Source organism: Melopsittacus undulatus, chromosome 1, assembly GCF_012275295.1.
Source record: "Melopsittacus undulatus isolate bMelUnd1 chromosome 1, bMelUnd1.mat.Z, whole genome shotgun sequence".
In the NCBI taxonomy this organism is placed as follows: Eukaryota; Metazoa; Chordata; class Aves; order Psittaciformes; family Psittaculidae; genus Melopsittacus; species Melopsittacus undulatus.
Genome location: NC_047527.1, coordinates 145,796,118 through 145,821,673, shown reverse-complemented (window position 1 = coordinate 145,821,673; position 25,556 = coordinate 145,796,118). Strand labels below are relative to the sequence as shown.

Below are 25,556 nucleotides of genomic sequence, written 5' to 3'. Positions count from 1 at the left end.
GTTTATTTTAAACAGCTAGTTACACTCATAGCATATCACAGAGCCAAAAGGCCTACAGGATATGACATATAACTTTCTTTTAGCCTCTAAGTCTAAGTAAATACGTCAGTAAATCTAACCAAACATGAGCAATCCATAATCAGGCATTTAAAGAAAGTTTTAAATAACATTTATTTAGTTGCTTGACCAAGGGTTAAGGGAGCCTCCAGGTTTAGCCTGTGTGCTTTATGTACTTCTTAACACTGTGTATACTTGGCAGCACCCCATAATTTCATACAAATGCAGGTAATAACTCAGGGTGATCAAGCTGTGTTTATCCCCCATGAGCAAGTGTTGCTTCTCTTTACCCTGGCTAAAATGAATGCAGAGCTCTAAGACTTCTAAAAAGGTGCTAACAACTTTCACCTGCAAAAGAGGCCTCTTTCAGGGAGAGCAACAAGTCTGGTGATCAGCAGACAAACATCAAGTCCTTAATATGGATATCTTGGGGCTAACTGCATCTAGGTCATAAGCACTGCCTCGGTTCACAAAGGAAGTTAAGCAGAGCAGAAAGAGGCCAATTACCTTTTCAGAACTTAATGGGTCAGCCCAGGGCATTTTCTGTGGCTAAAGTTCCCCTCCTCTGTCACCCCTTTCCATCCCAGAAAGAGTGAAAACTGATCTCTGCAGGAATGCTGTGCAAGTCTGTGACTTCCACTCGCTGCCTGTCTGCAGGAAGGAATGCCCTTGGTAAGGTCTGAAACCCTTACACAGAACCAGGCTATACCTATAGATGCTGCAAAAGGCGGATCTGGTTTACACACAGCAAACCATAGCTCTCAGGCCTTCTCTCCATATTGGTGGCTGAAGTTCAGAGGGCATGAGTCATCTCACTGAGCTTACATGTTTTCATCTGTTTTTAAATCTCAGTGCCTATGTCTGGCTTTCACAAAGGCTCTAGCTCTTCATATAGTCTCTGTAGAGTCTTTATGGTCAATGGAGATAAATCAGGATGTGCCAGGTTTGATTCAACTGAGCTATTGTAGAAGCCTGTGTTCAGGTGAGATGAACTGTGTCTTAAAAACTCTTACTTTCCTCCTTTTCCTGACTTTAGAGGGAGTCCACATAAGATGTCAGCTCTGAATGTCTGCTCCTGTGTCTCCCCACTGCATAAACATGGGCTTGAGTAGGCCTGGACTAAGAAGGTGAATGAACATATTTGGATTTCCCCTCTCCAGAGGACTCTGGAGGTCTGCTCAGATCCATGTCTTATAGCATGCTTCTGGGTAAACAACATGGAGGGCAAGTAACCAGGAAAGCATCCTCTGGAGGGCAAATGTTATGTAAAAAGGTCATGCAGCAAAAGTATCTCAGAGGTGCTGAGATGCAGCCCCATGAAAAATGTTCTGTAACCCCAATGGGGCAGAACCTCAGGCAACTGTAAAGATGTTCAAGTGACTCACTTCAGTGAAGAAGGACGAGTGCTGGAGGAGAACTCAAAGCTGAACATATCACTAGCTCTGCTATGGCTCTCTTGGGTGGCCTTAGGCAAGTCAGACCACTCCTTTGTATCTCAGCCCCTTTGTTCTGAAAAGGAAGATGACCTCTCTTTTGGGAAGCGCTGTAAAATCTATTGACTCTCTATGACATTATGGCTCATTTGCTTCTAGCTGGTTGACTGAACTAGATATAACAAACTGGGTATTATCACCACATGGTCTGTGTGGTCTGAAGTCCTTCACTAAGCTTCTTTGTGATGAAAAAGTGGAATCGTCAAAGCAAATGAAGGGATTACACTCAGGTCTCTGGCCAAAACTTAAGAGACAGATTCTGGCTTTCATGGCTCTGTAAATTCACACATATTTTCATTAGTACTCTGGAAGTAAAGGGAACAGAATTAGCTCTGGAGCTGCTCCAGAATAAAAATAAGAGAACCAGGTTTGGACCAACGGAAATCTTGATCTTAACTATTTCCCAGGATTCAAAGGCCTTTAAGTTGAGCCTGCAAATCAAGAAGGCAGCATAAGAAGACCCTTCTATCCAAGTGTAATTACAGAACAAACTCGTAATTGTTCTTTGCTGTTTTAAGATGTCCTCACTGCATTCATTATCTTTCACTGGCAGAGAGACACAAGTACCAGGCTTACCTTTCCCAGAGCATTTCTGGTTTTATACCCTAGCTAGGACATACCTTGGGAGGGAAGTGATTTTCCCCCATTTCTCTATACAGAAGCGCCGCAGCCCATTGCTCCCTCGGAGTGCTGCAAAGCCCTCATACGGCACGCTCGATGTTCCAGTGACAAACTGTAACAACCGGAGCCTCTGCTCATTGTTAAATCTCTCCACTGCTGCCCAGAACCACCGTATTACGATGTGTCCATCATGGTAACCTAAACCAAGAAGCACAAGAGAAACAATCAAATCACTCCCACCAAGTGGGAAGTGTATCATCAAAACATGTTCCTGCTATCATGGTACAGCAGATCTCTCCCTGAAAAGATCCTGACATAATGATACATCTTGTTCTTGATGAGCAATAGGTCCCAGCCCTCATCCTGTCCTGGCTGTGTGGGTACTATAATATCACTGAGTCATTCTAAACCCTGAACTCAAATAGATATTTGAGGTACACTGGCCTCTTGCAAATCCTTTGGCAAGAACAGAGGTTACCTGCACGAGACATAAAAGACCAAACTGCGATATACCACACAGTGTGAGTCCTAATGACTTAACAATCTCTGGCTCCCAAATAAAACCTCTTTTGGATTGCAGTAGTGTTCAACATATGGAGAGGAGTTTCTAGCCACAAGCCCTTCCCTGGCAAACTTCCCACCTGAGGGCCTCTGTGCCTTGGTTTGTGCTAGTGAAAGCCACGATAAGCCCAGGCTGAATTTAGTTTCAATAGGAGAATAACTTCGGGGACCAGCTGTGCTTGTGGGAAGCTGCATATTTCAAGGTAACACAAAGGCTGGGCAGTGAGCAGCAAAGACTTAAACCTTGTATTTCAGGGAAGAATATGTGCACCTCAGGGACTTCCCTTTCGTAGTGCAGAACTGGTGGATTTCACATTTATACATCATCCCAGACAGCCTGGATAAATCATACTCAGTGTTCAAAGCAAGACCAGGCCAACCATTAGAGGAGAAGGGATAAAAACCTCTATTTGACATAGTTTTTAGGCTGAGGGGATGGTTAAGCAAGATCTGTATGTTGTAGAAGTGTAATTGGGAATAGTGAAATTCAGGTCCGTGCTGAAGCCAAGAGAACTTGTGGTACTACTTTCAGTGAGGCCAGGAGTTCATTTAGTCATCTAAGCAACTTTAAAATCTAATAGTGCAAATCCTTTTCAATCCTTATTAGTCAAAACTCCTGTTCTGTTAAGAAGGTAGGAACTGAGTGGATAAAACCTGGATAGAAGTAGCAGAAGCAATTTCATTATTATTATTACATCTGTTGATCTAAACCTGAGATTTTACTTCATGAGTTATTACTCAAAATATTCCTGAACAAAATGGGTCATTTCCCTCATGAAAGACAGAAAGAAGAGATGGACAAAGCTTTCATGTTTTAGACTGAAATCAGTCAAGATATAGTAAGTATCAGCAGGCAGTTTACCTCCACGATATTCTGTGTTGTTTCGCCAGTCATTGAGGTCTATTTCTGCAGTGCCAGCTATAACCAGCTCCAGTTCTCTGGCATCAAAAACAGAGACAAGCCTGGAGTCTACAACCTGGAACAAAAACCACTTGTAAGCACAGTTTCAGACTGGAAATAAAGCAGATGCAGTATCTTGTAAACCTATGGCTCTGATGGCCAGCTCTTTAATCTGACAAAGTCTGTATGCTGACAGCTGACTTCCATTCCTCTGCTGATAAATCTGTGCTCCTCTTCAGGGAGTGTGCTGATGTTTTGAGCTGCAAACAATGGTGACACATGAGATTTGGCCAGAACGAAACAATACAAGTGTCAGAGCATCATATGTGCAGAACAATCTTCTTTGTTACACTCATTCTGACAAGTGATTTTCATAGTCAAAGACTGGATTTGTAATATGGACAGTTTATATTTGTTTCACATTGGAATTTGATTACAATTGCATAGGAGTGCCCTCAGGACTTCACCCACTGAAGATGCAGCTGAGGTTCACTTTCTTCATTATGTGAAACCAAAAGCTTTCACGTCCTGCAATACTCACAGGGAGAAAAAAGCTGGCAAACCATATGCAAACTTTAGTAAACCATAAGGAGTCACTTACCAACCCCTTTCTAGAGGAAAGGCTTGACCAAGCCTGTTCACCTACAAATCCACCCTCACTGACTTCCATTCCCTGTAAACATTGCACAATTCCCTGGAACCATCAGCTATCAGTATTCTGTGTGTCTGTTACCTGCTGCTTCATTTTCCAGGGCTGCTGTTCTTTCTTATTTCCCTCTGCAAGACAGCCCTTTACTTCTACTTACAGTGTACAGCTGCCAGGGAAGATATATGTTTGAATATGCTTAGTAAGGGGCAAGAAGAGGTGACTACATGGGTTGGTCAGCAAAGACACAGGTTTTTGTCCCATCTTTGGCAGTCCTTGTAGCAGCTCTGTCAGAAGAATGTTTTCAGATCCAGGTCTTGAGCAACAATAAATTACCAAAATCCAGGGACAGCAATAGAGCAGCATCCATGAATACCAGTAAGATAATAGCTGACTGCATCCCAGGACTGACTTTACTGGGATGAGTCCCTAAAGATACACCAAAGTGTACAACTCTTCATGATCTTCTCAGGTACCGCAGCAGGGTAAAGCAAAATTTGCAAATGTCTACTTCTCATACTATGTGAATGGAAAGCATTTGTTCGTTACGCTTTATCGTATTCAAAATACACATTTCTATCCTTTCTCCCTTAATGCTAAACATGCCATATCCAAGGTCCCTGTCTCTACTGATCCAGGCACTCCAGTTCCTTGCCATCTGTGTCTGTTTAGCTATTTCGTAGGAATATAGGAATAAAGAACAGTTTAACCACGGATTCATCTCATTCAGATGAGGAATAGAAGATTGTAGAACACATTGTAGAACATCTCTTTGTTACTTACTTCGTAGAAGCCACGGACCAGGGCCTCTGTTTGCTGAACCACTCCTCGTTCCACTCGCCATTTAACCATTCTCTCAATGTACTCTTTTTTGTTCTTTTCTGTCACTGCTGTATTTGCTCCTCCAGATTTCAGCTCTCTCTCTGTCACCTACAGAACAAATAGTGCTGTAGCAATGTATGGCTCACATTCTCTGTTTCAAATTTAACTTGTGCTTTGAAAATGCAAGTGAAAAGACTAACAGCCATATTTCTTGTTCTGGCCTGCTGCCCATTTGCAGTAGAATCAGAAAGCATAATGAGGTACACCCCCCCAGGCCTTGCCCTAGAGCCTTATCCTCAGCTAAAGCTGGACTGACCTTTAGGTCACTCCAAACCTTACCAGCAAAAATGATTCAGGGAGCACCATCCATAAGCCATGCACAATTTCACTCTGGTCCATCTTTTCATCCTTCCCCTCTGCTTTCCCCTTCTAGGAGCTACACTCATACCAGCTTGCTACTTGCTGTAGATTATCCAAGCAATAGTACAGGAAATAACAGGATGGAGAGGCAATCACAGTACTGGAATAGGCGGCTTGTTTTGCCAACTGGAAGGGATATCTACTTGTCTCTTAGGCAACAAGTGTTATCCTTCCCTAAGTGCTAATAAAAATGTTTACTCAGAAATCCCAATAGCCAAAGATACTATCACAAAATGCATACTGCCAACACACTACTTGAACAAAACCTGTACAGCACCCTGCACAGATGACAAATACAGCCACTGTGGGATTCAGAGTTTTGTATCCGCCATCCAAACCTGTGTTTGTACTAAAATAACTTTCTTCTTTGTTTTATATCAAAACCTACAGCATTTCATTGCATTTTAATGGTAGTTTGGTTGGCTTGGGTTACTAAGGCTTAAAACTGAGAAGGGATGTGAGGAATCAATCTAGATTCTACCCAGCAAGCACATGTTCCTCACGTGATAGAAAAAAAGTATTTATCTTGCAATTATTTTCACAGCCAACTCTAGTGGATTTAAAAGGAAGAATGTTTTGCTCTCCTCTTCAGTTTTCTGCTGCTGTAACAATGATGTCTAGCACAGATAGCAAATGAGCTGCATGAATACATACTCATTATTTTTATTATTTACATATTATTTATATTATTATCTATTTATTAGCCTGACAGAGCACACAGCATATATATAGTATTTAGGTCACTTTGCTTGAGGGACCTGTTGTAACATTATGAATTACGGAAACACTGAATGAGTCACCTGATCTATAGCTTTGTTGAGAAACAGCAAGAACAAGTAAGGTTGGATGTAATGAGTTAGGAACTCTCAGCTAGTTCAGGTTAAACTCTAAATGTATGTCATGGATCACCATTATACAAGCAACGCTGCACTGTTCAGAGGGCAACACTCTGGCCCAGTTACCATGCTGGATTCTTCAAGGCTGGGCAGCATTAAGATACATCTGTCAAAACTAAAGACTAAAAGTTATCTAGTTTAAAGCATGACTGTAAGTCCAGATGACCAGTTGCAAGACTTCCCACAAACACCCACACATGCTGGTGAGTTCTTCAACTTGTCATTACCCATAAAATTCCAAATACAATGGTTATCTAGAATTGGAAGCAGGCAGTCAATAACAATGTGTCCCTGTTTTTCCCTTCTCATTCACAGAGGCATTAACCAGAGCTAGAATTCAGAATCAGGTTTCAGAGTGACAAGAAGATATTCCAAGCAATCTTGCTCATTCCTGTAACCTGACTGGAGCAATTGCCAGGGCTCAGAGACAGGCTATGTCCACATACAGAGCTTGGAGACAGGCCTAAAGAACACTTCCTACTGGGTAAAAGCATGAGAAAGTACTTGGGGTCACAACCAACCCAACTCTTGTAAGTGATATTCTCAAATCTTTGCTATTACAGTAGTGCTCCAGGCTCCAGTATGCCAGAAGGCTGGAACTCCTCAGTAGTAAATTCCAATTAAAAAGGTACCAAGAAAGAGGATTTTGCCTGAAAGACTTAAAGCTAAATACCCATCAGAAATTAGACAAGAAAGGAAAAATGAAAGAAGTAGTGACTGGTCCATAATAAAATAATTGTGGAGCAGGACAAAAGGGCTGTAACTCATCTACAGCTTCTCAAAAAGCCAATATGTCTTGTTTCCCTTACCCAATCCTTGAACTACAGCTTCTCAAATATTAGCAGAGCTCCCACCGTGATCTAAACTTGGACACATACCCAGCAAAGCAACGCTCAGATGGCATTTAAGTGGTCAGACACCCTTGGCACACATGAATTTCCAACTGGGATCCATCTGTGAGCATAAAACGTGACACTGATTTCTTCTCTATTTTGTTGGCCGCACTTAGCAAACCTCAGAAGGGTGAAAATCTCATTTTGACTTAGGACCCTTGGATTCTGATAGCCAGAATTAACAGTGAGAACCACTGTTTCCCTCATCCCTAGATCTAGCAAGGTTATGTCTAGTGCATATGAAATAAAGTACTAGGTAACATGGCAACTGGCATAGAATTCTGGTTTTCTCACTTTCATATCACAGTATCTACAACAGATTGTGATATGTGTTTATTCTCTTTGGAGCCATCTCTTATCTTCCGTAACAGACTGCTATGTAATTGTCTAGCTCTTTTCTTTGGGGCGAGCACACCAAGTAATTAGTGCGCCAAATGTTACTTTCAGATGTGTTGGGGCCGTTCAGGCTGAGATTCTTATTCAACTTTGTAATCTTCCAATGTAAATACAAACTTGTCTCATCTGTCTGTGTGAATATGTCAGTATGTTTCTGTCTGTCTTTGTGTATTAGTCTTATATAGCCATACCTTCCAGGGAAACCACTGTACTGTCAATTGAATGTCACGCAAACTCTCAGCTCAAAGCTCATGAAAACCCTCTGCATTTAAGTCTGCGGGGAAACAGGGTTGTTGTTCCTACAGAGGCATCTTACTGAAATTCTTCTGTCCTATCCTTTTAACTTCATTCACCCTTGACTCTGCTCACCCTTCCTAACCTTGTACTATAAGCAACCTAAGCTCGGTTTTGAAAATATCCCCTGAAGTCTTGCATGCTTTCTGTCACCTTCAAGCTTATAGCTGAGTAGCCCTTTAACTCCCAGGGCCAGAATTCCTCCCTTCAAAAATCAGTCATCCCTCCCCTGGCTCACAGAGCTACCCTAGCTCTGTGCAAACTCCTGCTGGCAACTTCATTTTCAAGGGCTAAGAGTCACTCTCTATATATTCCACCTGATCTCTGCTCCCTCTGACACCGTCTGTCTGCTCCTTATACAAGTTAGCTTCCAGGTAACTTGCAGTACTTGGTGAGCTTGGTTCTTCAGCCTCTCTGGTTTTCTGTATCTCCTTGGAGATCATTAATCTTGGTCTAGATATTGTTTTGGGTCTCTTCAAGGCTTCCCAGAGACAATTGTAATCTAGCATGGGTTACAACACCAAAGAGAACCAGAGCTTCAGTGCAAGCCAAAGAATCCCACAGGAGACACTTGTTCTCGTGGCTAGTCTGGACTTAAGCCAGGGTTGCACCCCATTTAAAGTTACAGTTATCCAGATCAGCCAGGTTAAAGAGATATATCTGACGAAGGCAGAGTTGAATGGTAGAAAGCATAATAAATGGCTGTACATACCAAGTTATTAAGTAGGTGGAAGGTAAGAGACACAGAATCTAACAAGGAGCTTTTAGACAAAATAATGGTGAGAGTTGCCAGGTCTTACACCACCTGCCAAATGTTTTTCTTCCCTCCTAATCCCCCACCCTTTCAGTCACATCAGTTTTAAGTTACATTGCTTGCATTCACTGAATGCCACATCTGTGTGAACCAGACCCTGGAGAGAAGAGCTGCACTCCACTTCAGAGAATTCCTCATGCTCATCAGTGTGTGGCTCAATAGGCCTGTAGGGCGGATGCTATTTTATATGATAAACCTTAGGAATAAACATCCACATTGAAACAGGTGGCTTGAAAGAATCAGAAGGCAGGAGAAGGAAATGTTACTGAAAGGCTAAAGGATCTGTTCTGACAGAAAGATGTTCATCGTGTCCAACTCTGTCAGCTTCTGATTGGCTTTTCAGATGTTTAACATAGCTGTGCTCACCTGTCCAAACACCTCCTCATTCACTGTGAAGGTGAGATCCAGGATATCTGTGATGTTGTTATCCTTCATCCACTGCAAACTCTGATGGAACTCTTCATCCAGGTACTCTAAGTCACTTAAATCACATGGCCTGATGGCAAGGCAAGAAAAAAAGATGTAGTTGTACGTAAGACTCCATGACTATTGGCAAGATGACTTACTACTAACAATGTGAACAGATCTCTGCTGAAGAGCCAACATAAAGCTGGTGTTCATTTGGTTCTGTTAACATCAAAGCCTGTTATAGAGACCCTCTCAAAGCAGCTCTGCAACTACTTTGCATGGCTGGGCTCAAGGCCAAATCTGTTGGCTGCCTGCACTATTTGCTGTCAGAGGGCACCCCTGGGGCTTGATTTAATGTGAATCTTCAGGATGCCCTGCACTTCAGAGCACATGCTTACCTTCAGGATGGATGGGCCCCACCACGCTGTGTCTGGCTGCTTCTACATATCTATCATCCTTGAGGTGAGCACACAAGACCAACATAAGGCAGACTAAGCAGCCTAAACTTCTGCTAGTAAGGAGCCTGCTTTGTTTGCTGAAAGGGCAGGTGGTTTCAAACCCCCTAAAGGGGCAATAACGATGCAGGGAGCACTCTAGGTTTCAGGCTATTTCCAGACTAGCTCAGATACAACACAGAGAAAACTGTTTGGACCTCAGCAACAATCATTGTTAAAAAAATATTAATAAATCAAGTATATGTTAAAGAGCTCCAAGGATGTTAAGACAAGTATCTTTGCTGATCTGGCATCAGCTTACTTGATGAACTATTTCAGCTAAGTTTTATTCTGCTCTTTGTCATTTAATTGCAGTCTGAACTTACTACTTCTGGCTTTTCTCATTGCTGCCAATTTTATGTACATTGACTTACTGCAGTCTATAAAGAGAGACAGCTTGTCAGATAAAATTAACCTTATAAACTTGACACTGGAAGCAATATATTACTGGTAGCTTCTGCTTACTAGTATAAAAGACAGTACAAGGCCAAGAAGAAACATCCACTGTTGATATTACGTGAGAATACCTAATGAACCAAAGTTGTGTTTTTGAATGAAACCCAGTTCCACCAGTGAGGCATGAGAAATTATGTATTTTTCTTAATATGACCTCCCTCCCTTTTTTGTTGTTATTTCTGTTTGGTCCATCAAAGATACTTTTCAGTCTTCCACACAGTTGAAGTCTGACAGGTCTTCATCAGTAAATTACTACTTTATCGATAATTAGTAAACTGTGGGATTATGGATTGGTACTTTCAAATGTCTGTTTGTTAATGTTACACTTATTATGCATTTTTATCAACGTGGTATTTAAGGAAGGCAGGATCTGGGACAAAGGAAAATTAAAACATGTTTGTTTTCTATCACAGACCAACAAAACACAGAAAGAACTTGAAGGTCAGAGTGCTTGAAGCAACTCCACCAGGGTCTGTGTCTCTGCAGGACTCACTGTGGGATCACTGTTTCTGCACAGTTTCTGCATGCTTATACTTACAGCCTTAGTAGTGCTTTGTAGAACGGCCTTGTGAAGAAAGCATCGAGAAGGTACTGATGAATGAGAGCAAGGCCAAGAATACGACCACTGAACCTGAACCTGGGATATAAACATACAGAGCAAATGAAGTGTAACTCAAGATACTCAGCACAGAAACTTACAGAGTGAGCAACTGGTTTTGTTTCTTAGTTTCTTACATTAATTATTTTTCTCCCAGCAGATACCTAACACCACCCTTCCCACCTCTGATCAGTAATGGTTCTCTTTTTGATCCAGCTCCCGCAGTACCCATACATGCACCTGGCATGTTATATGCTCTCCTGTGCCAAACCAGTAAACACTCTGAAGATTCACCATCTATGATCTTTAGTGGAATGTTCTGATACAGATTGATTCCATCAAACTCAGTTTTTAGCTATTACATACTGTAATACTCCACCCTCAGCAGAAAACATACTATCAAAACAGCTGCAAAGGGTATTTGGTGAATCAGTATATCCAATTTCTGACTGGTTACAATGCTCTTCAGGGTGGGGCTCTGAAGTATTCTAAATGGGTAGTGAGTTGCCTTTACCTGGAGAAACTGATGTTTAATGAAGTTACCTGTTGTGACCAAGACCATGAATTAAAATCATTACTAAAGGTCAGGCTAGCTGTTCCCAGACCACTTTCTTAATGGTGATGCTCTGCTGTCTTCAGTGTTTACATACTCTTGTGTCTGTTTCTGCTTTCAAAGGACAACCCCTAGTCCTGCTCCAAGTATATCCAGATAGTGCCCTGCCCATTACAATCTGTGACTTGTGATAAGCTGTTCTATCTGTCTTTCTATGATTTCTTCAATGACTTACCAGATATTATTCCATCAAATCTGATTTTAAATCAGTCATCTCAGAAAAATACAGAACTGGTGGTTTTTTCTTTTTTTGTAAAAACAACCCCTATCACCCATCCAAACCTTACTTATTTGTCAAAAAAAGGAAAAGAAACAACACCCCAAATGTGAGCACACCAGGCCTGAGCTGACTGACGCCACGGTGAAGTTTTATTGCTCAAAAGATGAGAAACAGATCAAAAAGCCAAGAAACCATTTCTTCCACTACAGGAATGAATGTGAAACCCCCTCCTGTACATGAATGAAACATGAGTCTCACTGTTACGAAAGCGGTGCAGAATATCCATTCGCTCACTCAATTTTATGCTCATGGGACAGAACAACAAGTGCTTAGTATGTCAAATGGGGCACAAAATAGCATGCTGTGGGCCCAGTTAGCATTTACATCACCACAGGAGTTGCCTTTGGGTCCCCTGCATCCAAGAAAGGTGCTTATGATACGCAGCTGACTGGTAACAGAAGGGTGATTATATTACCCCCTTACAGCTGTTTCCACAGCAGCAACAAAAGGCAGCTGTTGGGTCTAGTTAGGACCTGCTTCACTTCACTTGTGCTCCAGTGCAATGTTTCCAGCAAGAAGCAATGAAAAGGGGGAGCTGACACAATGAAAGCACAGTGGAAGCCAGACAGCTCAAATCACAGAAATACTGAGGCTGTAATCCATCAGTTTTATAGCACCTTCAGGATCTATAATCAAGTCCATTTGTCCTAAATAATGCATGTCGGCTTTTTTGGTTTCATTCTTCACCATCTCCATCTATCCATCCCTGTACATTTTGAATGAAAATACTATGAGCACAGGGTGTTCCTCACCACAACACCCACCCCATAGCTATTCAACTGGGCAGGGCAGGGCAGGCAGAAGCCTTTTGGAGTAAAGCAAAGCAGAAAGTAAATTGCCAAGAAAGATTTGGCAATGCTGTTTCTTCAAAGAAACTGCTTGAAAGTATGAGCAGCATCGGTTTTCCTCTTGCTGTTTGTATCGCTTCTGTACCTACATGCGGCTTTGAGAGCGTTCATGCAAAGCTGACATGAAAAGGTACTGCACCTAGACCAAGGTGTTTAGCCTATGTTATGGTGGCTGTTAATGGCAAGTTTAATTTGAATCAGTGCCTTATGGCAGATGTGTATCAAACCATTCAAAAGCTATGGGTAGTGTTTCTTCCTGAAAGGACTAAGGTCAGCCTAAGCAAATGAGGGCAGAGCAACTCTAGGTTTTGTGGTATATCACTCTGATCTTGCACCAGCAGCCCTGGGCACACCATGGCTTGCTCAACCTGGGGCCTGATTGTGGTTCCACAGCCCCAGCCTTTGCAATAGAACTGTGTAGGAAAACAAGTCCAGCGCTAACCAGTCTGGATAAAGGAGATGAGATAATTAAGAAGACACTGCCACTCCTGGTGTCTGCCAATACAATGGATAAAGAAGTTATGCTGCAGATTGTATTCCTTAGCAGTTCTGTATCATCCCAGCAGACACAATGCTTCGTGGCCGCATCATGTGAGCTCTGCAGCCCACAAACCCTTCTTCCTCTGCTCAAAGCTTTGGTATCCCTGCAGAGCCTTCTATACCTGACTCTGATCTGAAAGCTGGTGTAAGAGAAGGACCTCTGGCCCCTTGTCCATTCTGGACAGTGCCTGGGGTGACAAATGGCACTTCTATGATCCAGCAGTGCACTGAGAACTGTGGACCATGGTAAGTCAACAGACACCTATCAAAAGGGAGGTGTTTGCTACTCTCCTCAGAAGACAATGGAACAGTCTATCCGTGTGTGTGTCTATACAGACCATCGAGCTGCCACCATGCTCAGCCAAACATAACACTACCACTTAAAATTTATCAAAACCTACAAAGAAGCAACAAGAAACAAATTGATCTCCTCACAAAAGCCAGTTAAAACAAAACCAGACCTTTGTGTTTATTTCTTCCTGACGGATTTAGAACATGGGTGGAGGGGTGAGACAGTTGCCTCAGAAAAAACAAGTTTTCTTGACAGAGTAAGCAGCACAAAGGTAAATCTCGGCTGGAGGGCACATACCTTCTTTAAACCTGACTTACATTTATCTTTCCAAGGAAGTGTAAAATGCTTGTTTGAGTGGTTTCTAGCAGAAAAGATAGCTTGGAAGAGGTGGGGAATGTGAGGTCTTGCTCCGGCCCTTCCTTAAAACACCCTTCCCTTTCAGAGACAATGACTCAGTCTGAGTACTGTGCTCTGGCAAAGAGGGGAGATGCAGAGGGAGCTAATGAACAGGAAATGGTGGAAGGAGAGACAGAATTAACGAGCAGGAGACCTGCTCTGCTCTGACTCCTACTGACACCCTTCGTCCACTCAAAAAGGACATTGTGCACACCTGCCTTCTGGCTTTTAACAACACAGCTCTCTGACCTATTTGCAGGAGTTTCCACACTACCCAGCAGCTAACTCCTTTTCCTTCTGGAGGCTGCAGGTGCCCCTGAAACAGCCTGTTTTCACAACAGCCTGTTGCAAAATAACAGGCTCGTTCTCCTCTGCATACTTACTGCATGTCTGGGTACACAGGGACAGACAAACCCATATGTTGTAGCAGCGACTTAGCAATACATTTTCCCCCAGTTGCAGGTGAGTCACAGGAAATTTAATTTACTCTGGTCCTTATCATATAGCAGCAGAGTAAGGCAGGACCCATAATGACCTTTTGTTACAGGGCTCCCTCTCAACTGGTTGAACGAACGCAGGACTTCTTTATATGACAGTCCTTCCTTGGATTCAGATGGGGAATGATGCACCTTGACAAAACTGCCATCTATGTGTACAGGGGAAGAATGGTTCTTATCATTCTGTAAGGGATGCTTTGGTGGCCATGCCTTGTGAGCTAAATTGCCTATGGTACGAGAAACTTGAAATCCTAAATAGAGGAAACACCTGATGGAATTGAAAAGACTGAAAATCTTGCAAGCCTTATCTCAAACACATCAGCTGTGTTTAAGTGTGCCCTCCTTGATGCAGTAGCTTGTGAGAAAATATTCAAAGGGCTCAAGAGAGGTGACAACAATATGGTTCACATCCAATCTGAAGATGTCATTTTCGTTTCACAACAGTACTGACCACTTTGCTTTCATCTGTAAGACAAATTTACACATTCTGTTGCACCAGTTTTAAAGTTTCACGCTGTTCAATCATGCAGATAAACTTCTGGCCACCTGAAAGACAAGCTGAAAAAATGAGGCTGCACTGTGGTGCAGGATTTCTGCCCTTGGCACCTCTTTTAAGGGAAAATGTTATTTGGCAGATGGACGCAGCTGGACAGCCCATTAGTCCTTCCACAGCGGAAGAGACTGGGCCTAATCTCAACCATTATTAAAGAGCAGAGAACCTAAAAAGAGGAAAGTATTGAGAAGGACTCAAGTTATGTGAATGGCTTCACTCTGAAGGAGCATCTTATTAGACAACAGAGAATTCAGTCATGAAACCCAAATTTGTAGGAAACCAGGCACAACGGGATCCAGAGTCTGAGGGGCAGCTTGTTTTACAGGCCAGTTAAAACCTCCATGGTGATGAAGACACTTGTGAGCATCCTTGTTGTGAAGGAGACAACATGAAGGCCAGAAACTACTAATTAAAGGAACTAAAAATCTGCTCTTATAGCCTGAAATACTGTGATTTGCAATCTTGTCACTTGGATGAGAGGGCATGACATACAGAGCAATAATCCATGATTTTGGTGGGATCACCAGCACTGGCATTTTCTAAACAAAGAACAATTTTATTCTATTTTTTAACACAAGAAAGCTCTCAAGATGTGTATTTTGCAAAGAAGCTCACCAGGTGGTTACAGCAACTCTGCCTGGCCTCATATACTGTGAACTTTAAGCAAACTGGCAGTGTGTCAGACACACGCACCAGAGATGTGTCTATGTACTAGCAGCACCTATCCCAGCGTTGGCTCAATGCAGGACTTGACCAACATGTCCTGTACTGAGCTACATCAGATAATCTTTACAAACCCTTGGCAGTGGATCAACTTCACACCTCTATCAGCCTTCATTAACAAATGCCTTTCTTTAATTTGGTGTGCATATTTAACCCCTACTCACATAAATGACAGAGCATTTGAACAGACAAATGTGATGATGTGAGGGATCTATTGTCAGGAAGGTTAGCCAAGCAGGCTGAGGAAGCTAACGCCATTCTGGTTATCTGACTTGCATCTTGCAGACTTTGCAGACTGCCTCTTTGCCACCGTGTCATTTGGTGGTGTGGCAAATTTGCTCTGCATACCTGTAGGCTCAGAGGCTGACGCTGTGGCATTCCACCAGGATGCCGGATGCCTCTCCAGCTCAGGAATCTGATGAGCTCATGTGTCATTAATAGGAAAGGAATGGCTCTTGGAAAGGCCAATAGACAAAACTCCACTAAGTCTTAGCACATTAAAGAGAAAAGGTAAAATAATTCCTTTGTTAGTCCTGGAGGAGAATTCCAATATGAGGAGTAATAAGATTATAGTTGGCTTGTTTTCTTTTCTTACATGCATCTCTAATATGGAGAATTCTACAACATTGAGACAACTGTATGTGGCATCTTTCAACATCACACTAAGGACTTAGAATCATAGAATAGTTAGGGTTGGAAAGGACCTTAAGATCATCTAGTTACAACCCCCTGCCATGGGCAGGGACTTGTCCCACCTCTTCTGACATTAACCACAGTAGCATCCCACCTGAGAACTTCATCTGGATCCACACACACTTCTTGTGAAGGAATGGTAATAACCCACCTGACCAAGTTCTGTTGTTTTCTTTTTAACCTCCTTTGGATTATGTTCTAAATACTGAAAGGTATCATACCCCATAGATGGTCAAAACTCACTCCAGGTTTTCAGACAGTTACTGACTTTTTTCAAGGCTAATCTCCACACTTCCTCAGCATGAAACCAGAGAAAATTCTGTCGGGTAAGCTTAAATTTCAGTCTATTTTCCAAATTAAAACTGAGAGGAAACATTGAGGAGTGCTGACATGGAACAACTGTTTGTGCAGATTTCCAGCTTGGAAGCTGATGGATGTTAAACAGTTAGAGCCTACAGGGATTTATCCCTGCAGACGTCACTGGGATTTAATAGAGGATACATTCACCTCAGAGCCAAGGTGTTTTGTTCAGGCATCAAAAGATGAAGGAGCATATTCCATGAGTCCCTCTTTGATAATATTCTGTCTGCTTACTATTCCTATAAAACTTATGAGTTTTAATTATATTTTAAAGGAAATTTGTAACACTCATTTAAGAAAGCACTAGCCTTTTCTAAGTAGCCCCAATTGTAAAGTGTATGGAAAGTGGACAGTTCAGCAGGCCTGCTTGCAGATGGTCATAAAATACAAAGCGGGTGTTCAGAGATGTGTGAAATGTATGGGCATCACTCAAGTGTGGAAACTGAGCAAGATAAAAAGGTTTAAAACTGATTTTCAGAGAGAAAACCAACCTGGTACAAACAAACTTCCATCCTGAATGGGTAATTCTCTTTAGGTGAAGATCTGCAGGGTGAGCCCTCTCCTTCCTGCTTTGCTTCAGTTAGTTTTACTTTTGCTGGGCACCTGAGTTTCATGTGATGAACCTGTGTTTATCTGAGTCAAGTCCTCAAGTTTATTGCATGAATTGCCTGCTGCAAAAGGTCAGTGTAATACTGGCACTCCAACAAGTGCTTGCCCTACTTCTATTTTCTGGATTTATCTGCAAATGGAACACAAACAACATTTCTGTTTCTCAGTACAAAAGAGTAACCACATGAAAAAGAGCTATTGCTTACACATGATGGAAATGTGAACTATCCATGTCCTTCTAAATCTCTGGAGCTCATGTATCCTGAATTAGTAACTAAGCCTCAAGCCATTCCTGAAGCTTAATTTACCAGTAACTGAAAAACAATGAGATAATGTGAACCTTATTGCTTCTTTATTTAGGCTAATCAAATCCTCCAAGTCTTTTCCTTGTCTCTAACCTAGCTACACTTCATGTTCACTCAAAATATCTTTCCATCTTCCTTACATGCTCGCTATACCCACCACAAATGAACCATTAGGAAAGGTTAAAAGCCTAATTGTGTAAAAGAGAAAAATCCATGATTTCATTAGAGAAGCTGCATGCTGTTCTGCTTTATTCAGTAAAGGAGGGGAAAGATAATGTAGATAAAGGAAACTCACAGTATCCCCTCCTGTTTCCCTTCAAGGTAGCTGCCTTGGCTCCCTGCACATCAGCTGAACTGTGTCAGAAGTCACTACTGCAGATACAGAACGGAGCAAATCTGGCTCAGGGACTTCCACTGTGTGCAGTTATCACAGGCACACCAGCCTCAGTGTCACAGGTTGTCTGTGCAGCACTGCCTCCAGTCATAGGAAACAGAGAATTGATTTCCACTCATGTCTTTAAACTAACAAAGTAGATGGTCTCTCTATAACATGAAATCATGTTATGTGTCATTTTATCAGTAACAAAGTTCCATGAATATACTGTTTGGAGGAGATGGGAAGTGTGGCTGAGCGCTGGATTTGCCCTCTCTGCTTGCAGAGCTATCAATCTCATGAATAAAAACATAAAATCTCTCCTTTGGGAGAACCGTGACAAAACATGGCATCACAAACATGATCTTCATCAGAAACTGGGCTGCTTGTGGGATTTAGATTTAGCTTCTCTTGCTGGTACAATAGATAAAAAAGACTGTTCTATGAAACTGTTGGCAAACTCTCCTCCAATTCTGCCCAGTAACTACAGAAGAGATGCAGACTGAAGTATGAACTGCTGGCTAGAAGGCTACAAACCTCTACATTTTGTGATTCCCAGATCCTAGACTGCATTTTTGACAGGCAAAACTCAAAGCAGCTTACAAAGGAGATCAGCACCAATACAGTATCACAGAATCATAGAATAGTTAGCGTTGGAAAGGACCTCAAGATCATCCAGTTCCAACCCCCGTGTCATGGACAGGGACACCTCACACTAAGCCATATCACCCAAGGCTTCATCCAACCTGGCCTTGAACACTGCCAGGGATGGAGCATTCACAACCTGCCTGGGCAACCTGGGTACCTCACCACCCTCACAGTAAAGAATTTCATTAGACAAATGAGAAAACATAAGTACAAAAGTAAAATGACTTATCTAATGTTATCCAGAAAACAAGTGGTAGAGACAGGAATGTAATCTCACTTCTCTTGAGTCCCAGCTCCATTTTAGCTGTTTAGTTTATTTGACAGCTTTTATTTTCTTACCTTCTATAAAATGATGTATGAATGACAGGAAATTTTGTGACTCAGCTCTAGTTTATGACAGCTCCTTATGGACCAATTCACTCTGATGCACACGGGCTGGGTTTTTAAGCCAGTAAAAGGGCATTTTTATCAAGAGACGTTGAATTCTGAGTCAAACCTTTTGGAAAAGCTACTGGTCATGGCAGGGGCACTTTGTAAACCTGCGAGTTAGTAAAGTTTCATACATTGCACGATTCATGTTTGCTTTGCCATGTATTGTTAACAAACTGGTCAAGCTACAGGGGAAAACCCATAGATTTAGTCATCTGCCAGACAACAGGGACAGAAAAGCACAAGCCAAATGACCACACAATTTCCTTCAATAGCTAACTATGACTGCTGAAGCCACAATAACTGCCTGCTCCGTCAAAGGAGGCACTGTTTGGGGTATCTAAGCACGAGAGAGACTGCTCATCATAACCTCACTGGTAAGCACCCATGAATGTCTACACCACATGCTGAAGCACGATGCAGATATCCTTGAGCTAACTGCGGACAGGTCATCTGCAGTGCAGAGCCACGTGCACTTACCACCCTGGTCCAGAAGCCACACACTTGGGTTTGCACTGTTCTGCAACTCAGCTAATGATCCCTGCCTCTCAGATGGGGTTCCTCCATTGAGGAAGCTCAGAAATCTGTGTGCTAAATTCACATTCAGACATGCTATTAATTGCTTGACAGTCTGTTTTAGGTCTTGTTTTGCAAATCACTGAACACTTCCAACTTTTATCAATACCACTGCAAACCTACAGCTCCGATCCCCTTCTGGGAGCATGCAGAATGCAGACCTGGACCTATAAGTTGCTGTCCTCAAGTGCAAGAATGTTTTTATTTCTCCTTTCTGAATCTTTCCGATACAACTATATAATTCCAGTTTCTAGTCTGTTTCTTCCAAAATGTGAGTCATAAGTCACAACATAGAAAGCTCCTTTGGTCAGACACAAGACACTGAATTTTCTGTTCTAGTTATTAAATACAGAGGGTGGACAGGTCAGGATTTTCTTCATCCTCCATAATTTTAGTTAGATTTTGACAAATATTCCTGTCCCAAGTTGGGGCAAACTGACAAACTTGACACTGCCCTTCTCCCTTTAGATGCATCCAGATCAGATCAATTTAAATCTTTAATCTTCCCTTTTAGTAAAACTAAGGTAATACCATGAAATGAAGAAGAATTTTCAATGGACAAATAAAGCTTGTAACTGTCAAAATATCCCAGGGAGAGAACTATGCAAAGAGAAATGCCTTTTCTACTCAGAAACACCCAAAATGGATTTGAGTGATTTACTGAAATCAATTCTGCTCTGTGAGCAGTCTTTCTTTTGATGTATGAATTGTGTTTACTAATAAAAAAGTCAGCTTGGGAATTTCTGCACCTGCTCTAATTGACTTTGCTTTACCTTACCCAAGTGTGAACAAAATGTAGTGAGAAATAAGGAGGGGCAAAGATGACTGAGCAATACTTCACAGTGACAGTCCAGCCTTGCCATTCCACTGCGGCTGGAACAAGAGATACCAGGACATTCATCACTCCCTTGGAGCTTTTCGCCACTACAAATAAACACACAACCAGTGCCCACCCTGATGCTTCCCTGCAGGCTCACATTCTCAGAGACAATGTGGATTTTACCCTTTTCTCCTCTACCACATGCAAGGTGGAGACGCTCTAGAGATTTTCATGCGGAGCCTCCCATCTCCGGGCAAGTTTAATCCACAATGCTGCAAAAGACTCCATGGCCTTAAGCAAGGGAAAAACCCATAAAGATGACTTTTGTAAAAACACAACAAAACACAACAGCCGCCTTTCCCTCAAACCAAACTCTAATTATGGAAGCAGTGCTAGACACTGAGGTTCAGAGAGGGGAAAAGGAGAGAGACTGCAAGAGACATCTCTTCTTTCAACCCAAGTGACACCATCATTCAGAGCCTCAAAAGCACTTGAAAAAATCAAAGCCAAAAATAAGATAAATACAAAACAGAGCCTTTTTATAAAAAACCCAGTTTCTGTAGAAGCTCAGTTAGAGAATGGTTTTTTTCTCCTTCAGTTTGGTTTGCCTTTCATCTTCCAGTTCCTCCTGACCCTTAATAAATAATTAACCAGCTGTTGAGGCAGGCTTTATGTGCTTATAGTCATACATCAAACTTAATAGGAAAATCAAAGTTTGCGTAAGCACAGAAGGCATTGAGAGAGATCACAGTGCAGCAGCGAGAAGGCATTTCAGTAACATAGACTTTTCACATCATGAAAAGGTCTTACAAAATTATTTCAGCTGCATATTTATTTTAATATCATTCTTGTCCAGAAGATTTACAATAGTGCTTGAAAACTTCTCATGCAAACATAATTTATTTAAAATCAGGTATTGCTAGTAATTAAAATTTATAGTGTAACGTAACATTGAATGCTTTGGCTTTCTATAGTGCCTTTCATCTGAGAATTTCAAAGCAGTTCACAGCACCAGTGTACATAAATGGATTTCAAGTTGATGACATAGGAGGAGAGCTCTTCATATGGAAACTGAGGCAAAGAAATAACCACCTAATTGTAAAAACAACTGGCTGTTGCTGGATGCCCCACTCCAGGGCAATCTGATCTGATTTTAAGAGGATGATTTTTTAGAGTGTAGCATATAAAGGTCCCTTCAAGATGGCTGCAAAATTGGTCTTTCAAATTCATACTTCCCCCTGAATGTAGACCCACGCAGCTGGCACATTTGCGCTGCAAACCAAACTCTGTGTTACTGACTCCCTTAATAAACAGGTATTGGGCCATATGTAGGTTGCCTGCCACAACAGTTACAAAATTAGAGAGATAACTGAGTAATTCTGGCCACATATTGTGCAGAGCTGCTTTCAGTCAGTGGAGAGGAGTGATGGCTGTTTGCAGACCTCCTGCTTAGATGCTGTGACTACAAAGGTTTTCTATAAAAAGCCTGTTTCTATACAGAGCCAAAGAGTGTGCCTGAATCTATCCTATGAGCTGGGATATGAATACAACCCATTAGGTCATGAGGCAATTTGTCACTTTCTTTAAAAACTAAATGAAATAAGTCATTCTCTGTGTAGCAGGATTAATGGAGCTTTGTTTCCTATAGATCGATCTCTGATGGCTCTACATTGCCATGCTGCAGTAGTTCCAGTTCCTCCTACACACCTCTGCTAGTACTTCCCACACTTTGGAGCATCTCCAGCTTTTGCCTCCTCTGAGCTTTCACAGCTCTTCCCGACATCCTCAAGCTACTGACATGATGTATAGCTGGTTCACAGCCTGTGCCTGTGATAGGCCTGTCAGCTTGCCCATGCTACATGGCCAGTTCAGAGGCCGAACAGAACAGATAACTGCTGAGCTCACCAGCCTGCCTTCACTGAGGCTCTCTTTTGCATTTCTATCTTTACCCAGCTGCAAGTTTTGCTTTCAGGAAGTAAGTACCTTTGAGATGTTTACCTTCCTGTCAAATAGGTCACAAACTGGTTAGGAAACTGCCTGATAGCTGGGCAGCACAGTTGTACAAGGCTCAGCTCCTAAGGAAAGTGGGTGAAGAAAATCAACCAAGCTCCTCAGAAGGAGAAAGGACAGCTGAGGTTGCAACATTCTTGGTACTTCTTGGGTTTATTCAAACAAAAAAAGGGAAAAACACCACCCTGCATTCTTTGGCGTGCTTGAGATGGACAGCGATGGTTATGTGGTTTCTTGCTTACACAAAATCAATAAAAGAGAGGGTCAGAGTTTGGCTGGGGTTATAGCCACACAGCACTGCGCAGGCCAAGGGAGCTTGCTCTACTCATGTGCCAAGCTTGCCAGAGCACGTAAAGGCAACTGAGGCAGTGCCAAGTCTGAAGTAACCCACCCTGATGGGAGCCAGCATATTTTTTTCCCAGCTCAATGTTGCAGTAACCATGTCAGTTGGCTTGGAGAACAGGGAAAGCAAATCTGTGTCTTCATGGAGAGTGGGTGCAACAGGCTTGCATCTGCCTGCACAATATGATGTAGAAATACATGCAGAGTTTCTGCTTCAGCAGCATGGGCTAGAATATGAGGGGGTTTGGAGAGCAGAAAGAAAGGCTGGAACTTGAATGAAGAAAGCAGTTCTAAATGAGTGTTAAGGTAATGGAGTTCATTAGGGCACTGCAGCCAGGAATTAATCTATAGCTTCTAGGGACCTGGGCTACTGGGTCTGACTACATCAGCATCTTTGTGGTCTTCTATGATCACGCACAAAAACATTTTACTCACAAGTCTTCAGCTTTCTAACGGGGTTCTGTTAAATAAATGTATTAAATTCTATTCAAACAAAACACAGCAGGCCTTTTCTGAGATGGATACAGAATGCGAAGCATGAGTAGCAAGCTGTAAATACCTCTGAGATAACTGTGACACTGGGGTACTGCTCTCTGGCTGCATAAATGTCACAGCAAGGTCCACATATGCCTAATTGTTAAAAACAACATGCTGTCATTAATCCTCTATGAAAACACAGAATAAGATGTTTTAAGTTAGCATCCCTCAGATCTCCAAATGAATGTCTGTGAACAATTTTATCTGTCTAGGCCATCTGGTCTTCTATGCAGAGCCTGGGCTTCTCTTCAGATTTCTGGCTGTGGTTCCACATTTACAAACATGTAATGAACTAAAACTCCAAACGTAGATGATGTGAAATGCACTGCTGGGGTGAATCAGATAAAAGACCAGGCAAGTGATCTGGGGACAAAATGTTTGGTGCAGATGACCATGCCATGAGTACTGTGCTGTCCCCTGAAGAAGGGTGCAGTACATTATCTCACTGGATTACTCCTGGGGGCAGGACTGCTGTGAAGGAAAACTCTGGCCCACCCAGAAGACATGAAAGAGAGAGACTGGATTTCCACCTGACAGCAGGTTGTGAAGACTGTTTTGTGAACAACAGAGCTTTTGTTGTCAGATAAAGCAATAGGGAAGGAAAGTTCACGAGAGAACACTGAAAATTGCCTTATTTTAAGAAATTAAACTTCTTATGTGATATTATGATGACAGTCAAATCATATCATCTGACATTGGTAGCCATGTGAATGATGAAACAGCACAGACATAATACTCTTCAGGTTTGGTGAAAATAATCCAGGAATCATCACAGAAACAAACATTCAGGTTACTATTTTGCTTAGCTAGAGCTGAACAGGGGAACACTATGGAAAATGGTAAGACAAAACAAACACCTGGGGGAAATCACAGTGTGCCACAGCATGATTAGGCAAATCATTTTGTCAGAACGCACAATGAATGAGATGCAGTAAAAAGACACCAGCAACTTTCTAGACCTCTTGAAAATCTACCATGAAGAATACAGGGAGAGTGATCAGTGACACAGATGAAGATTTGAGATGATGCAAACTCTAGAACTAGATATTTTGTTCCCAGAATTTAGAAATACGTTTCCTCCATCTATTCTGTGTCAGGATCTTGTTCCTTTCAGGGTTAATTTACCCATGCAGCCATTTATTATTCACTTATTTTTGGTGAAAAGGAGAACTACAATATTCAATGAAACCTCAGTCATGCAAATCATAGATGGAAACCTTTTTAACCCCAGTGGAAAGGTATCTCTGCATATACCCTCTAATACTGGGTGTCAGTGCTGCAGGGAACTGAAAGTCAGTCTAAAATCTGTCAAAGGACTGTTAGCAGGGAGGAAAGTGAGAAGCTACTGAGGTAAGCTATTGGGAGCCATCTATGAGTATGTAAATTATGGAGCTGTACTGAATATTACACCTCTAACTTCACATGAAGTTGTGTTACAAACATTTACTCTTCCCCAATTCTCCCAGCACACTGAGCAAAACTTGAGGAGGATTCTTCAGTCAGTCAACCTATTTCAGTTGCCAAAAGCACCTCACCAAGAGCCAGGATCTGTCCAAGAGCAAGTTATTTCTAAGCTAACCCATATTCGTTTCTCTGAAATAATACAAAGCAGCTGCCACCACATTTTGCCCACTTATTTGGAGAAGGGCAAACCACCATAAGTGGGAGGTAAGCAGTATTTTAGAAGGTGTTTCCAAATACCCAGGTAAAGAGCTAGACACGTTACCCTAGATCAGATAGAACGTCTCATTACTGGCATGGGTTAAAAGCAGCTCTTGTGGCTATAAGCTTCAGGTATATCCTGCAGCGTGCACATAAAAATGTGTACCATCAAACTTCATAGGACTAGAGAGACATAACTGTGTCCTTCCAGATAGAGGGGGATTTAAAATAATTCTTAAGCTTTGAAAATGTGTGGTATCTTCTATTTTGTGTATTCAGACAGCACATATGTTAACTGAGGGAAAAAGCCTTATTCAATGGAAGCTTGCAGGAAAGGTGTTAAATCTCAGTTTCTCCATAAATGAGAAATATTTTCCAGTCATTATGTCTCTTTCTTAACTTGGCATACATACAACTACTCCATGCTTTGATGTGCTCATTTTGGACTCAGAATGCTGTTTGTACAAAGAGCAAGGCATGAAATAAGCCATTAAAAAGGGCAGTGTATTTTAGGCCGGGGGGTGGGGGGTGGGGAAGAGCAGTGTATTTCTCAATTCTGCCAATACAAGCAAAACATCTCATCTTTGCATTTTGTTGCAAATATCTCAAACTCACCACTCGCTTAAGGAAGAGAAAATGTAAAAGGATTTAGAGGGATTTTTTTTGCTGGCCTTGTTTCT

At 42.0% G+C, this 25,556-nt stretch overlaps 1 protein-coding gene across 1 annotated transcript in view; it reads right to left on the bottom strand.

Moving 5' to 3' along the window:
- The window catches only part of HECW1 (HECT, C2 and WW domain containing E3 ubiquitin protein ligase 1), a 248,112-nt gene that overhangs the window by 9,461 nt on the left and 213,095 nt on the right, over positions 1 to 25,556 (bottom strand). The window contains exons 23-27 of the mRNA XM_034062430.1: positions 10,711 to 10,809; positions 9,181 to 9,310; positions 5,063 to 5,209; positions 3,595 to 3,709; positions 2,171 to 2,369 (exon numbers count right to left, since the gene is read on the bottom strand). Coding sequence (XP_033918321.1) covers positions 2,171 to 2,369; positions 3,595 to 3,709; positions 5,063 to 5,209; positions 9,181 to 9,310; positions 10,711 to 10,809 — 690 coding nt within the window. The remainder of the gene's footprint in view (positions 1 to 2,170; positions 2,370 to 3,594; positions 3,710 to 5,062; positions 5,210 to 9,180; positions 9,311 to 10,710; positions 10,810 to 25,556) is intronic.